Here is a 15,246-nt window from a genome sequence, read left to right on the forward strand (position 1 = left end):
GAACCCCAGAACTTCAACAGACTTTCTGAACGCTGAAAAGAGCCCAGTGACTCCCACGGAACCTCGGCAACTGCTCCTGAGGTCCCGCAGGCACCTGCTTCCAGCGCGTCCCGGCCGAGGCTCCAACGTGTAAATATTTGCACTTGCCAAATACTTGCAAATGCAGCAGCGGCCTGGGTGCGAACACAGGGTGCAGACCCCCGCGCACGGCCCAGGGCTCCCGCTCCAGAACTGGGCAGGGCAGGGGGAGACCCCGCCCCAGGACCCCGCTCCCGCCTTCCTCCAGCCCGCGTCCCGCCGCGCCAGGTACTCACGGCTCTGGTCTCATACAGAACCAGCTTCTGGACTGAGCTGATGATGGGGGCGGCGGCTGTGGGCATGGCCCGAGCCGATGAGGGCCCCGCAACAGGGCACCAGGCCGCGGCTCAGCTTGTGGCAGCCGCCGGACTGCCCCGGGGACGCGGCGAGACGACACCTCAGAGCCGGGATCCCAGGTCCTGTGGGAAACAACACCGCCTGGGCGCTACAGCTATAACGACCGCCTGCAGTTCAGGTGTTTCCGGATTCCTGAGCCCCGCCTCCAGGCAAGCCCCGCCCCAGTCGTGATGGGGGCGGGACTGGAGGACGTACCGTGGAGAGGCCGTCTAGAAGCTCTCAGGACCTGCGTGCTGCTAAAATGAGAAGCTGTGGGCGCCATCTTTGGTGCGGGCAAGAGGGAATGTGGGCGGAGATAAAGTGGCCAGATTCGAAGTTTCTTGTGTATCTGCTCCCCCTGTTTGGAAAAGGGCGGCGAAGATTTGCGATTTTCTGAAGGGAGTTCTCTGATAGATCCATTCCCAAACTGGCCTGATTTTTCCCCCTACTTCCGCCCTTATTTTCCTGGAAACCGGCTCTTGGCAGACCCTTCAGCGAGGATCGGTGGTTTTCCTCTGTTAGCTATTTTATCCTTAAGAGAGTCAGCAAAATCCCTGTTGTGTAATGGCTGTGTGGTGCAGGGAATTAAGAAAAAATCACCCCCAAAGTCCAAGCTTTCGGCTTTGCCTCAGAGCAAGGCCTGCGGCTAACCGCGTGTCAACCGCAAGCCCCGGCTTCGGGGTCGGGCCGCTTGGCACTGTCTGTGCCTTCTCTGATTATCCCCTTCCACACGTGTGGAAAGGCGCGCGTCGTAATGGTCAATCCAAAATGACACTCAAACGCAAACGTGGAGGGTGAGAAAAGAAGCCGCGGAATTCCAGCCCGGCCCCGAGGCCCCGCCCCGAGGCCCCGCCCCGAGGCCCCGCCCCGAGGCCCCGCCCCGAGGCCCCGCCCCGAGGCCCCGCCCCGAGGCCCCGCCCCGAGGCCCCGCCCCGAGGCCCCGCCCCGAGGCCCCGCCCCGAGGCCCCGCCCCGAGGCCCCGCCCCGAGGCCCCGCCCCGAGATGCCCTGCGCGGCGCGCGCGAGGTTTCCCGGGCAACCGCTCAACAGCTCCGGGAGCGTCCGCAGGTAAGCAGTCTTCCTCCAGGTGCTCCATGTCCGCCGCGCGGGGGCAGTTTGGTATCGGTGGCTTGGAACCTCACCTCCTGCTGGGACCCCAGGCCAGTTTTTGTCTCGCAAAACGAAACCTCAAGGACTCTTCGTAAATCTGCTTCTTTAAAACCACTTTTCCTTTGAACGACTCCCGTATTTGACCGGCCAGGGCTGTTTTCCGCTGTCCTGGAGGGGCGGCTAACCTAGCCCAGGCAGAAGGGCTGGGTTTCCCAGGAGATGCACACAAGACCTGTGTGGATCCGAGTCCGCCCTGAGAAGGTTTCCCAACGGCTAGTAGCGGGCTGAAACTTTTAAGAAAGTGTGGTATCGTAGCACAGACGCTTAGCATGAAGTGATACTAGCAGTTGGATTGTAAATTCAGAGTTGAGAAATTACAACATTTAAAAAAGAAATTTTGCTTATTATCGAAATTTTCTTTAATGGCTTAGTAAGAAATAGAATATGGCCATGTCGGTTATGGCATTTTGCTTTGACTTGGGTCTTTGAAAGACGAGTATTTAACTCTGTTCTATTTCATAACGGAAACCATCTCTGGTTCTTTAAGATAGTGGCTAGTCCCACTTTCTAAAAAAGAAAGACTTACAAAATGAAGATTAATGCGACAAACTGCAGAATCTGCTACTGCAAGTAACTGTAGCCCATTCTAGGTTTTCCTACCCTTGACCACCATTTCCCCTAGTATAAGTTGCTTGCCCAGTAGGTTAACCAGCTCTCATCCCTAAGGGACGTTACTGTGTTACCCTGGTTCCTGTGGCCTTGCCAGGCCTTGGTGGCTGCGATTACCCATTCGCCGTTCTGAAAGCAATCAAGAGATGTCTCTGAGAAGCCCCTGAGTTGCTGATATACAGTCCTCATCCAGTCGTGCAGCAGCAAGCCTGTCTCCGCCTGCCAGTGCAATTCCTCCTCATGGGCTTGTGGAGCCAGAAATGACTGGGAGGCAGCAGTAGATGTAGGTTTAGGGAAACCTTTACTGGGTCCCCTGATAGAAGCGGCTCTGCTCTCCACCAAGCCCAGTACCTCCAGTCTAGCAGAGCCTGCACTGTGAGGAAAGCAGACGGCATATCTGTCAGTCGTTGAGAGTGATGGTGTGAGAGGCCCCTCATACTTTCAGTCCTTGGTTCGAAGGACGTTCCTCACCTTGGAAGGACTATACTTGGTGCCAAGTGTACTCTTCACACCGTCCCAAGCTAGTGCACTGACTATTCCTTTAAGAGATGATTCCAATATGGTCAGACCAGCAGCTTCCGGATGAGGTGGCATGTAGCAGCATTTGTGGATGCCATGTTCACCTGCCTCTTTCTCACTTCTTTTCTATAAAGCAAGTGCTTTCCTCCAAGACGATATTATATGAGATCCCACGATAGTCAATGAGACACAAAGCTCTAAGATAGCAGCAATGGCCCAGGCCCTGTGGGTAGGGAAGGCAAACCTATACCAGGTAGACATGTTGTGTGCCCCTCCTAAGATGAAGGGTCCTGTGTCCTAAGTCATTGAGTGGATGTTCTGTCCCTTCCAAGGGATTGTCCCCTGTGTTGGCTGCAGGTACTGCAGCAGTCGGCAGCACGAGTAGCTAGATCAGTTTGGTGAGAGGGAGCCCATTGTTGAGCCTGTGCACAGCCTCCGTTGCCTCCGTCCCTGCTGCCTGTTTAGGAGCCCATTATGCAAGCACCAAGACCAAGGTCAAAGAATGACTGGCATCTACCAGGGAATCATCCTGCCATCATATTGTTCAGTGCCTCTTCTGAGATCTGCAGATTTTGTGCCCAGTTTGTGTCAGTTTTCTATACTGCATAACAAATTTAGTGGCTTAAAACACACATTCATGACCTCATAGTTTCAGTGGGCAGGAGTCCTGGGGTCGCTCAGCAGGGCCCTCCTCCATTCAGGGTCTTCATGAGGCAGCAGTCAGCTGCTGGCCAAGCTCTGTTTTCTTCTGGACACTCAGCTCAGGAAGAAGGCCCTCCCAAGCTCACTCACTTTGCTGCCTAAAGTCACCTGTTTGTGCTGTGGGTCTGAGGTCCCTGTTTTCTTACTGGCTCTCGGCCAGTGGCTGCTCTCAGTCCTGAAAGCCACCCCCTGTCCCCTTACTATGTGGTCCTTTCACAACATGGCAGCTTGCTTCCCAAGCCAACAAGAAGTTTCCCTCCAGTCTACTAAGTTGGAGTCTCCTACCACACCGCATGCTCGGCATGATATTCCTAGGCCTTTGCTGTCTTTAGAAGCAAGGCGCAGATCCACCTGCTCTCAAGGGAAGGGGATTCTACAAGCGTGTGACCCATTGGAGGAGTGCTAAGAGTGTGTTTGCCAAACTCTAAGTCCAGTCACACATTTCTTCCCCTGAACTCTTTTTCTCTTCTCATCTGACTTCTTTGAGGCCTTTGACGAAGCCACTCTGCATGGTCCTTCAAACTGAGGATCAAGAGTACTGCTTGAAAGCTCTGCCTGCCAGGTGGAGTCCCTCCAGCAGCCACCGTTCAGGGCCCCCTGTGAGCTACACTAGAGTCTGGACACGTTCCATTCATAGCCTGCACCAACGTAACATCATTCTCCATGAAACTTTGTCATTTTCTGTCAACTGTTCCCAAGGAACTGGGCATGAGGTGTGAGCTGAAAGAGAGCCAGTGGTACGTGAGACAGGTGATAAGGGGTCAGGGCTGCTTTTTATGAAACTTATTTGTGTCCTGGAAACCATCTTGGGCCTGAACCCAATGTTTTTTTTTTTTTTATCTTTTATTTAATGAATATAAATTTCCAAAGTACGACTCATGGGTTACAATGGCTTCCCCCCCCATACCGTCCCTCCCACCCACAACCCTCCCCTTTCCCACTCCCTCTCCCCTTCCATTCACATCAAGATTCATTTTCGATTATCTTAATATACAGAAGATCAGCTTAGTATACCTTAAGTAAGGATTTCAACAGTTTGCTCCCACAAAGAAACATAAAGTGAAAAATAATAGATGATTTTTTTTAAATGATGATGAAATCAGATCAGACCTATTGTCATGTTTAATCCCAGTGAGAGTCAAGTTGGGAATTGATAATTGCTTTTTTTTTTTTTTTACAGAAGATCAGTTTAGTGTACATTAAGTAAAGATTTCAATTGTTTGCACCCCCATAGAAACACAAAGTGAAATATACTGTTTGAGTACTCGTTATAGCATTAAGCCTCAGTGTACAGCACATTAAGGACAGAGATCCTACATGAGGAGTAAGTGCACAGTGACTCCTGTTGTTGACTTTACAAATTGACACTCCTGTTTATGGCATTAGTAATCTCCCTATGCACCAGTCATGAGTTTCCAAGGCTATGGAAGCCCCTTGAGTTCTCCGACTCTTATCTTGTTTAGACAAGGTCATAGTCAAAGTGGAGGTTCTCTCCTCCCTTCAGAGAAAGGCACCTCCCTCTTTGAAGACCTGTTCTTTCCACTGGGATCTCACTCACAGAGATCTTTTTGCCAGAGTGTCTTGGCTTTCCATGCCTGAAATACTCTCATGGGCTTTTCAGCCAGATCCGAGTGCCTTTAGGGCTGATTCTGAGGCCAGAGTGCTATTTAGGACATCCGCCATTCTATGAGTCTGCTGAGTATCTCACCTCCCATGTTGGATCACTCTCCCCTTTATTTATTCTATCGGTTAGTGTTAGCAGATACTAGACTTGTTTATGTGCTCCATTTGACTCTTAGTCCTTTCATTATGATCAATTGTGAACTGAAATTGATCACTTGGAATAGTGAGATGGCATTGGCACATGCCACCTTGATGGGATTGAATTGGAATCCCCTGGTATGTTTCCAACTCTACCAATTGGGGCAAGTCAGCCCGAGCATGCCCCAAATTATACATCTCTTCCCTCTCTTATTCCCACTCTTATGTTTAACAGGGATCACATTTCAGTTAATTTTCAACACTTAAGAATAACTGTGTGATAATTACAGAATTAAACCAGTCATATTAAGTAGAACAGACAAAAAAAATACTAAGAGGGATAATGTATTAAGTTGTCCATTAGCAGTCAGGGCTATGCTGATCAAGTCACCATTTCTCATAGTGTCCATTTCACTTCAGGAGGTTTCCTTTTTGGTGTTCAGTCAGTTGTCACCGATCAGGGAGAACATATGGTATTTGTCCCTTTGGGACTGGCTTACTTCACTCAGCATGATGTGTTCCAGATTCCTCCATTTTGTTGCAAATGACTGGATTTCGTTGTTTCTTACTGTGGTATAGTATTCTAAAGAATACATATCCCATAATTTCTTTATCCAGTCTACCATTGATGGGCATTTAGGTTGGTTCCAGGTCTTGGCTATTGTGAATTGTGCTGCAATAAACATTAGAGTGCAGACCGCTTTTTTGTTTATCAATTTAAACTCCTTTGGGTAAATTCCAAGGAGTGGGATGGCTGGGTCGAACGGTAGGGTTATCTTCAGGTTTCTGAGGAATCTCCAGACTGATTTCCATAGTGGCTTGACCAGTTTGCATTCCCACCAACAGTGGGTTAGTGTCCCTTTTTCCCCACATCCTCGCCAGCATCTGTTGTTGGTAGATTTCTGAATGTGAGCCATTCTAACCGGGGTGAGGTGAAACCTCATTGTGCTTTTGATTTGCATTTCCCTGATTGCTAGTGACCTTGAACATTTTTTCATGTGCCTGTTGGCCATTTGGATTTCCTCTTTTGAAAAATGTCTATTGAAGTCCTTGGCCCATCTCTTAAGTGGGTTGTTGGTTTTGTTTTTGTGGAGTTTCTTGATCTCTTTGTAGATTCTGATTATTAACCCTTTATCTGTTGCATAGTTTGCAAATATTTTTTCCCATTCTGTCGGTTGTCTCTTCACTCTCCTGACTGTTTCTTTTGCAGTACAGAAACTTCTCAATTTGATGCAGTCCCAATAGTTGATTTTGGCTTTGACTGTCTGTGCCTCCCGGGTCTTTTCCAGAAATTCTTTGCCTGTGCCAATATCTTGAAGGGTTTCTCCAATGTTCTCTAATAACTTAATGGTGTCAGGACGTAGATTTAGGTCTTTAATCCACGTTGAGTGGATTTTTGTGTAAGGTGTAAGGTAGGGGTCTTGCTTCATGCTTCTGCACGTGGAAATCCAGTTTTCCCAGCACCATTTATTGAATAGACTGTCCTTGCTCCAGGAATTAGTTTTAGATCCTTGATCAAATATAAGTTGGCTGTAGATGTTTGGATTGATTTCTGGTGTTTCAATTCTGTTCCATTGGTCTATCCATCTGTTTCTGTACCAGTACCATGCTGTTTTGATTACAACTGCCCTGTAGTATGTCCTGAAGTCTGGTATTGTGATGCCTCCGGCTTTGTTTTTGTTGTACAAGATTGCTTTAGCTATTCGAGGTCTCTTGTGCCTCCATATGAATTTCAGCATCATTTTTTCTAGATCTGCGAAGAATGTCTTCGGTATCTTGATTGGGATTGCATTGAATCTATAAATTGCTTTTGGGAGAATGGACATTTTGATGATGTTGATTCTTCCAATCCATGAGCATGGAAGATTTTTCCATTTCTTGGTATCCTCTTCTATTTCTTTCTTTAAGGTTTTGTAATTTTCATCGTAGAGATCTTTAACGTCCTTGGTTAAGTTTATTCCAAGGTATTTGATTGTTTTTGTAGCTATTGTGAATGGGATTGATCTTAGCAGTTCTTTCTCAGTCATGGCATTGCTTGTGTATACAAAGGCTGTTGATTTTTGTGCATTGATTTTATATCCTGCCGCTTTGCCAAACTCCTCTATGAGTTCCAATAGTCTCTTAGTAGAGTTCTTTGGATCCTCTAAATACAGAATCATATCGTCTGCAAAGAGGGATAGTTTGACTTCTTCCTTCTTGATTTGTATTCCTTTGATTTCTTTTTCTTGTCTGATGGCTCTGGCTAAAACTTCCAGAACTGTGTTAAATAGCAGTGGTGAGAGTGGGCATCCCTGCCTGGTGCCAGATTTCAGTGGAAATGCTTCCAACTTTTCCCCATTCAATAGGATGCTGGCTGTGGGTTTTTTATAAATTGCTTTGATTATATTGAGGAATGCTGAACCCAATGTTTTATTTTGACCATTCCCTGGATTGCTGCTCCGCCTACCCAACTTTAGGACTTGGTCTGTCTGACACACCCAGCTCATGATGGGCAGGTGAATTGTGCAGTTCCTTCGTAGCCTATTCCCAGAAATCCATTCTCTACCAGAGCCAGGAGCATGCCAAGAGCTGCTCTTTGGAGAATAGCTCTCTGCTGCAGACTGCAAGGAGCTACACAGAGAGCTTCCGGCTGTGGCTTTCCTCTAACTCCATAACATACATCGCATACCTATAGCATCGTGAGATCTGGCCAGGTGGATGGCCCAGGAAGCAAAGCCCCTGCTGCCGTAGCTTGGAAGTATTAGAGAGCTTCCTCTTGCTTTGACTGCACCACAAAACAGAGCTTTTCTAGTTACCTGTTAATGGGTCAGAACAGCATTTTCTTTTTTTTAAGATTTTATTTATTTGAGAAGTAGAGTTACAGACAGTGAGAGGGAGAGACAGAAAGGTCTTCTGACCATCGGTTCACTCTCCAAATGGCCGCGATGGCCGGAGCTACGCCAATCCGAAGCCAGGAGCCAGGTGCTTCTTCCCATTTCTCATGCGGGTGCAGGGGCCCAAGTACTTGGGGCATCCTCTACTGCTTTCCCAGGCCATAGCAGAGAGCTGGACTGGAGGAGGAGCAGCCAGTATTAGAACAGGCGCCCATATGGGATGCCAGCACCGCAGGTGGAGGATTAACCTACTGCACCACGACACTGGCCCCAGAACAGCATTTTCAAGTATGCTTTTCATGCTGTCTCCAAAAACAAAATAGACCTACAAAATACTGTGCCTCTCTTTTTTTAAAGGGAGAAGGTGTAAAGTGCAATAACTTATCCTTTACCTTATGAGAATGTCTCCAGATGTCACTGGCCCTTTAAAATTTCACCAAAGCAGCAAGGTTCACCTCCCACTTTGTTCTGCTCGTGTGCTCCTGAGGGCATCCAGAATGCTTGCCACTGCCTGCTCACCAGCTCTGATATTGTCAGTATTGTGTATCAGCAAGCCACCTCTGCACTGTGTGACTGTGTGAGTCCTCGGTGTGACTGAATGTGCACTGCTGAGCCTTCAAAGAGAATACAGACTGCTCAGATCCTCTTTCTCGGTGGGGATCGAAATGAAGGCATGCATCTGCCACATCAGACTTGGCATTCCAAGTACAAGAGGCTGTGCTGATCTGGTAAAGATCGCATCTGCGCAGCAGTTGCAGTTGGGCTGACCTTGGTTAGATTTACAGTGGGCTGCCCTCATCTGTTGTCCCCTTTCACTCTCTTTCTCTCTGGCTTTTGCACAAGCCAGGCTGGAGAACTAAGCAGGACCATGCATCTTTTAAATAATTTCGAGTAACACTCTTCATCCACGGTGATTTACTATGGTTTATCTTGCCCACAGGTTTCATGAGCTTCCACTTGGTCTCTTCTTTTTTTTTTTTTTTAAAGATTTATTTATTTATAAGTCAGAGTTACATAGAGAGAGGAGAGTCAGAGAGAAAGAGGTCTTCCATCTGATGGTTCACTCCCCAATTGGCCACAATGGCCGGAGTTGCACCAATCCGAAGCCAGGAGCCAGGAGCTTCTTCCAGGCCACCCACGCGGGTTCAGGGGCCCAAGGACTTGGGCCATCTTCTACTACTTTCCCAGGCCATATCAGAGAGCTGGATTGGAAATGGAGCAGCTGGGTCTCAAACTGGTGCCCATATGGGATGCAGGCGCTTCAGGCCAGGGCATTAACCCTCTGTGCCACAGCGCCAGCCCCTTGGTCTCTTCTACCACACTGACATCTAACTCCCTAGACAGGGAACCACTGTGAAGGTTTCGCCATCTGCTGTCCCAGTTATGCACTCAAGGACCAGGAAATTAACCCTGGGATGATCCCACAGACCCACTGTACGCAGTGTAAGGCAGACTTGAGCCAAGACTCCATGTATTACTGGCTCTCCATTTCTCCTCACTGTCACAGGGGAGCATGATGGCATTTTGGGATCTCCAGGCAGTGGTGTCAGCTCAGACCCTGTGTCCAACAGCCTTTAAAGAGGATATTCCAGTTTTCATACTGTGCATTTCTCCTGTGAGTGGTTGTAGGTTCTCCTGGAACAGGACTGGGAGATCACGATTGTAAATACTTGCAGGGTTGTAAGATCATTCTTCAGGGCTCCTAAACCCCCCTGTAGTACATGGGCTCTGGACCTGAAAACTGAGCAAGGTATCGTGATTTTCCATGGTGATGGCTGACATCAGCTTTTGCTTCATTTGCTCTTTGTCCTTTTCAGGTGTGTAAGTTCATCACTGTCTCGGCTGCTCATTTGTCTCACCCTGTAGAATGCCGTGGTTTATCAGCCGTTGTCACAGATCTCTGTGGGTCTTGCATGTTGCCATCTTGGACTTGCCTCTTATAAAAATCACAAAATATGTAGCTTTGGGGCTTAACTTTTTCTTGTTATTCTTCTGCATAACTCTTCAGAGGTTGATCCAGATTGTTCTGTATATTGATAATTCATTTGTTTTTGTTACTGTCACACTCCATAGAGATGGACCAGTTTACGTTTTCATGTGCAGAAGGACAACAGGATTATTTCCATTTGGGGACTGTTATGAGTAAAGCTGCCATAAATATTCATGTATAAATTCTTATGTGGACATAAATCCTCTATTCTCTGCGATAAATGCCAAGGAGTGCAGTTGCTGGGTCATATGGTTATTGTGTGTTTTGGTTTTTTAAGAAACTGCCACACTATTGTGCCATTTTAGATTCCTGCTGGCTGTATGTGAGGGGTCCAGTTCCTCCGCACCTTTACCAGCGTCTGGTGTTGTCCTTGTTTTTTTTTTTTAGCCATTTTGGTAAGTGTATAGTGATATCTCATTGTGGTTTTGATTTTCATTTGTCTAATGGCGAATGATCTTTAACATCTCTTTGTGTGTTTCTTTGTCATCTGTATAACTTCTTTGGTGAAATGTCTCTTCAGATCTTTGGCCTGTTTTCTAATTGGATCATGGGGTTTTTTGTTTGTTTATTTTTGTTTTTTGTTTTTTTTACTGTTGAGTTTTGAGAGTTCTTTATGTATAGCCAGTTCTCCTAAGTGATTCATCCTCTACTATATTTTACAATATTATAGGTGAGTTTGTATTTGGTAGGGCTGGCACACCTTACTATGTGACACACACACAAAGAATCAGATTATAATAATAATTTAAGTATATGTATTAATTTGAATATGGTTGATATCTTGACGAAATTCAATCTTTCCATGTAGAAACATATTATGGTTCTTCATTGGTTTTTTAATATCCATCAGCAAGTTTTTTTAAAGATTATTTATTTTATTTGAAAGTCAGAGTTACACAGAGAGAGGACAGGCAGAGAGAGAGAGAGAGAGAGGTCTTCCATCCAATGGTTCATTCACCAATTGGCCACAACGGCTGGAGCTGAGCCTATCCAAAGCCAGGTGCCAAGAACTTCCTCCAGATCTGCCACATGAGTGCAGGGGTCCAAGGACTTGGGCCGTCTTCCTCTGCTTTCCCAGGCCACAGCAGAGAGCTGGACCGGAAGTGGAGCAGCCGGGTCTCGAACCAGTGCCCATATGGGATGCTGGCACTTCAGGCCAGGGCGTTAACCCACTGCGCCACAGCGCCAGCCCCAGCAAGATTTTATAATTAGTACATATTTCTTACTAAATGTATTTGTTTCTTGTATAGTTTTTGTGCAATTGTGAGATTTTGTTGTTATTGCTAGTCTAAAAGGAAAGAATTACTTTTTAAAAAAAAAATTGTATATCATCTTAATTATAGTATTTAAGAGTGCTAATAAATAATAACATTATCATTATTTGTTAATATTTTATAATTTTACTTTGATATAATATTTGGAAAAACATTATTTCTTTTTACTTTTCAAGAATTAGAATTTTTTAACGATTTATTTTATTTATTTGAAAGAGAGTTACAGAGAGAGGTAGAGACAGAGAGAGATCTTCCATCTGCTGATTCACTCCCCAGATGGCTACAACAGCCAGAGCTGAGCTGATCCAAAGCCAGAAGCCAGGAGCTTCTCCCAAGTCTCCCACATGAGTCCAGGGACCCAGGCACTTGGGCCATTCTCCACGGCTCTCCCAGGTGCATCAGCAGGGAGCTGGATCGGAAATTGAACAGCCAGGACTTGAACTGGCGCCCATATGGGATGCCAATGCTGTAGGCCAGGGCTTTAACCCACCGTACCACAGTGCCAGCCCAAGAATTAGAATTTTTGAAATTACTTTTATGGGGCTGGCACTGTAGCACAGTAGGTTAATCCTCCACCTGCAGCACTGGCATCCCATGGGGTACCAGTTCTAGTCCTAGATGCTTCTCTTCTGATACATCTGTCTGCTATAGCCTGGGAAAGCAGTACAAGATGGCGCAAGTCCTTGGGCCCCTGAACCCACATGGGAGACCCAGAAGAAGCTCCTGACTCTTGGCTCCTGGCTTCGGATCAGCTCAGCTCTGGCTGTTGCTGCCATTTGGAAAGTGAAGCAGCAGATGGAAGACCTTTCTCTCTGTCTCTCCCTCTCACTGTAACTTTACCTCTCAAATAAATTAAATTAAAAAGTACTTTTATAATTATTTTTAATGTTATTTCATCATGGTTGGGAGCTATGACCTATGTTATTTTTACTATTTACATATTTGAAATATTCTAGATTATATGTAAATATTTTGTAAGTATAAATATGTAAATAATATAAAAGTTCTTGACGACAAGAATGGTCTTTATGTAAAAACAAATTTTCAGTACTACTACCTACTTTGTTTCTGTTTGATTCCAACAGAACCATTGTAAGTGGAAAACTTAGTTCTTATAATGTTTTAAATTGGGGCTCTGTGCTTAGAAATCTATTTAATACTCAAAATAACAAAACATTTCTATAAATAATTTTAAAATAAATAAATATATATTCTGATAGGCATTATATGTTCCTATAAACATTAGCCAAAGTTTCCTAAAATGTAAAAATATGAATCTAATATATTTAGTTAGTATTGTCTTTTGTGTTTGTGGCAAAACATATATATACTCCTATGTATGTATATATAATATACTTAATGTAAGCATAAGGACATATGTGTATTTATACATATATGGATGTACTATTTTCCTTAATCTGATCTTCTCAGGACAGTGTATTTGAGTTCTATTTTATACAGCATGTAGTTGCACTTCTGTTTGTGTCTCAAACTAAGAGACTGTTACTGTTTTAATAGATGAGTTTATTTTATTTTCAATTTCTGACAAAAACCCACGTGTTTAGTGGTACGGAGCAGCTTTCGGACCATGTGAATTCACACATTATTCCAGCTCTCTCTAGTCTGCCTACTCCAACCAAATTAGGTTCTTTAACAATCTTACTCTTTCTTTTTCTAGTATTTTGCATTATGACTTCTCAAGAGAAGACAGAGGAGTATCCTTTTGCTGATATATTTAGTGAAGATGAGATTGAAAGAAATTTTTTATTGTCCAAACCTGTTTGCTTTGCTGTATTTGGAAAACCAGTAAGTCATCTCTTCTGGCCTATTACTCAGTATTTTATTTAGTTTTTAAACCATAATCTTATAAGTTAGCATATACAAATGAAAACTATATAGTATGCTAATAGAGTGTATGACAGGTGTTTATTGTATAACTTAAAATGTGATATAATATTGATTATAAATTTATAACTTTTTATACATTGTAATTTAAGAGGAGCCTAGGATGTATTTATGTTCATTTTTAAATGTGAGGAAATTAATTCACCCAAACACTGCTCCATGATCATTGTCAGCAGTATGTGATCTAAAGTTATGTCACACTGGATTTGCCTCTACAACTTTCTTTGAAATTGTTGTGAGACTCTCCAGATTTGTGATGATAGGACACTCTCAAGACAAGTTGAGAGCTTGTCATGTTAACACCTGAAGCTAATAAGAGGCAATGTTGGGTCTTTACGTACAGTGTGTTAGAGGATCCACGTATCATCTTGCCACAAAACAGAAAGAAACCAAAAATGGCTGTCAGAGAAGTTTGCCTTTCTGGACAGTTCTGGCAATGACCTATAGACAGTGCTATTTTCAGCCTGTGAGCTAGCTGATGGCTGGCGTCAGAGGGCCCTGAGCTGGCTAATGAAACAGCCTCTCCAGAGCACCAGAGATGATTCCTGGATCTCTAATTTTTTTTTTTTTTTTTTTTTTTTTTTTTTTTTTTTTTTTGACAGGCAGAGTGGACAGTGAGAGAGAGAGACAGAGAGAGAAAGGTCTTCCTTTTGCCGCTGGTTCACCCTCCAATGGCCGCCGCTGCAGCCGGCGCACCGCGCTGATCCTGGCAGGAGCCAGGAGCCAGGTGCTTTTCCTGGTCTCCCATGGGGTGCAGGGCCCAAGCACCTGGGCCATCCTCCACTGCACTCCCTGGCCATAGCAGAGAGCTGGCCTGGAAGAGGGGCAACCGGGACAGAATCCGGCGCCCCAACCGGGTCTAGAACCCGGTGTGCCGGCGCCGCAAGGTGGAGGATTAGCCTATTGAGCCACGGCGCCGGCTGGATCTCTAATTTTATAGGGACCTTAGGACAAGCACAAAGAGAGTTCCAACAACTTTTATTATTTCTATAAATATAATTTTGAGAAGTCAACTATAATGCAATCAAATGCAAATATTACCTCATGAATAATGGCCTTTTATCTTAAAAATATAATTTCCAAAGATGTCAGTTAAGGATTTTTTCTGCCATCAAAACATTTGTTGTTATAAATTTTTTTAGGGAAATAAGTTGATGAATGTCAATAGAATTGCAGTGGTTTGTAATTAAAATCACAAAATTTTACAATGAAAGAGTTTACCTCCATAATGCTTCAGCTTCCTGATTTCAGAGCTATTTTCCTAATTTAAAAGATTTTATTTAAATCACTTCTGGAAATGTGGCCAATGCAAGGGTTAGTAGAAGAAACAAAGCTGTAAATGCCTGCAGTCTATTCCTCATTTTTTACAGGAAAAATACTTTGTAACATTGATATGATAGTAACTATAACAGGATCTTTAAAAATTGCTATATCTCTTTCACTGTCAGATGACTGTACTGCTGGGTTTTAAATGGTCATTCTCTTTTTAAAGGGAGTTGGAAAGACAACATTAGCCAATCAGATTGCACAAACATGGAAATGTATTCGTGTTGAAGGTAAACTTTATCTTTTTCCCCAAATGCTTATTATGAAAACTTGTAAAGATGTATAACAGAACTATACAATGAACATCATATACCTGTTTTGTCCACCACCGTCTAGAATCTATGATTAACATTTTGCTCTAATTGCTTTAGCATACCTCTATCCACCTATCAACCCAGCAATTACCATGTTATCTTTATAATAGTATCAATCCCTTCATGCCTCACCCTTCTATTAGTCCTCGTTTTGTTTATAGGATTTAGGGGGCTTATGAAATGGCCTTGACTCCATCTTACTGACTCAGACCCTTGAATTGCCTGATTTAGAACTATTTGGGAAATGTGTGCTTTGCATATCTTCTTTTTTTTTTTTTTTTTTTTTTTTTTTTTGACAGGCAGAGTGGACAGTGAGAGAGAGAGACAGAGAGAAAGGTCTTTCTTTGCCGTTGGTTCACCTCCAATGGCCGCCGCGGCCGGCGCGCTGCG

At 44.5% G+C, this 15,246-nt stretch overlaps 2 protein-coding genes across 9 annotated transcripts in view; one reads left to right on the top strand and one right to left on the bottom strand.

Annotated features, from left to right (window-relative positions):
• Positions 1-671, bottom strand: part of FIG4 (FIG4 phosphoinositide 5-phosphatase) — a 125,899-nt gene extending 125,228 nt beyond the window's left edge. Inside the window, exon 1 of one of the 2 annotated variants that reach the window (XM_002714901.5) lies at positions 315-671. In XM_002714901.5, the coding sequence (XP_002714947.2) occupies positions 315-380 (66 nt within the window). In that variant the 5' untranslated portion in view covers positions 381-671. The remainder of the gene's footprint in view (positions 1-314) is intronic. The other variant, XM_051854439.2, reaches the window with a different exon arrangement.
• A 726-nt stretch (positions 672-1,397) lies between these two features.
• AK9 (adenylate kinase 9) overlaps positions 1,398-15,246 on the top strand; it is a 159,637-nt gene continuing 145,788 nt past the window's right edge. For 6 of the 7 annotated variants that reach the window (XR_011388592.1, XM_008263360.4, XM_070073706.1 and 3 more), the window contains exons 1-3: positions 1,398-1,481; positions 12,990-13,117; positions 14,709-14,772. Coding sequence is in view for 6 of the 7 variants with exons in the window: in XM_008263360.4 (XP_008261582.3) it covers positions 13,001-13,117; positions 14,709-14,772 (181 nt within the window). In the remaining variant the exon portion in view is untranslated. The other variant, XM_070073705.1, reaches the window with a different exon arrangement.

This window comes from Oryctolagus cuniculus, chromosome 5, assembly GCF_964237555.1.
Source record: "Oryctolagus cuniculus chromosome 5, mOryCun1.1, whole genome shotgun sequence".
In the NCBI taxonomy this organism is placed as follows: domain Eukaryota; kingdom Metazoa; phylum Chordata; class Mammalia; order Lagomorpha; family Leporidae; genus Oryctolagus; species Oryctolagus cuniculus.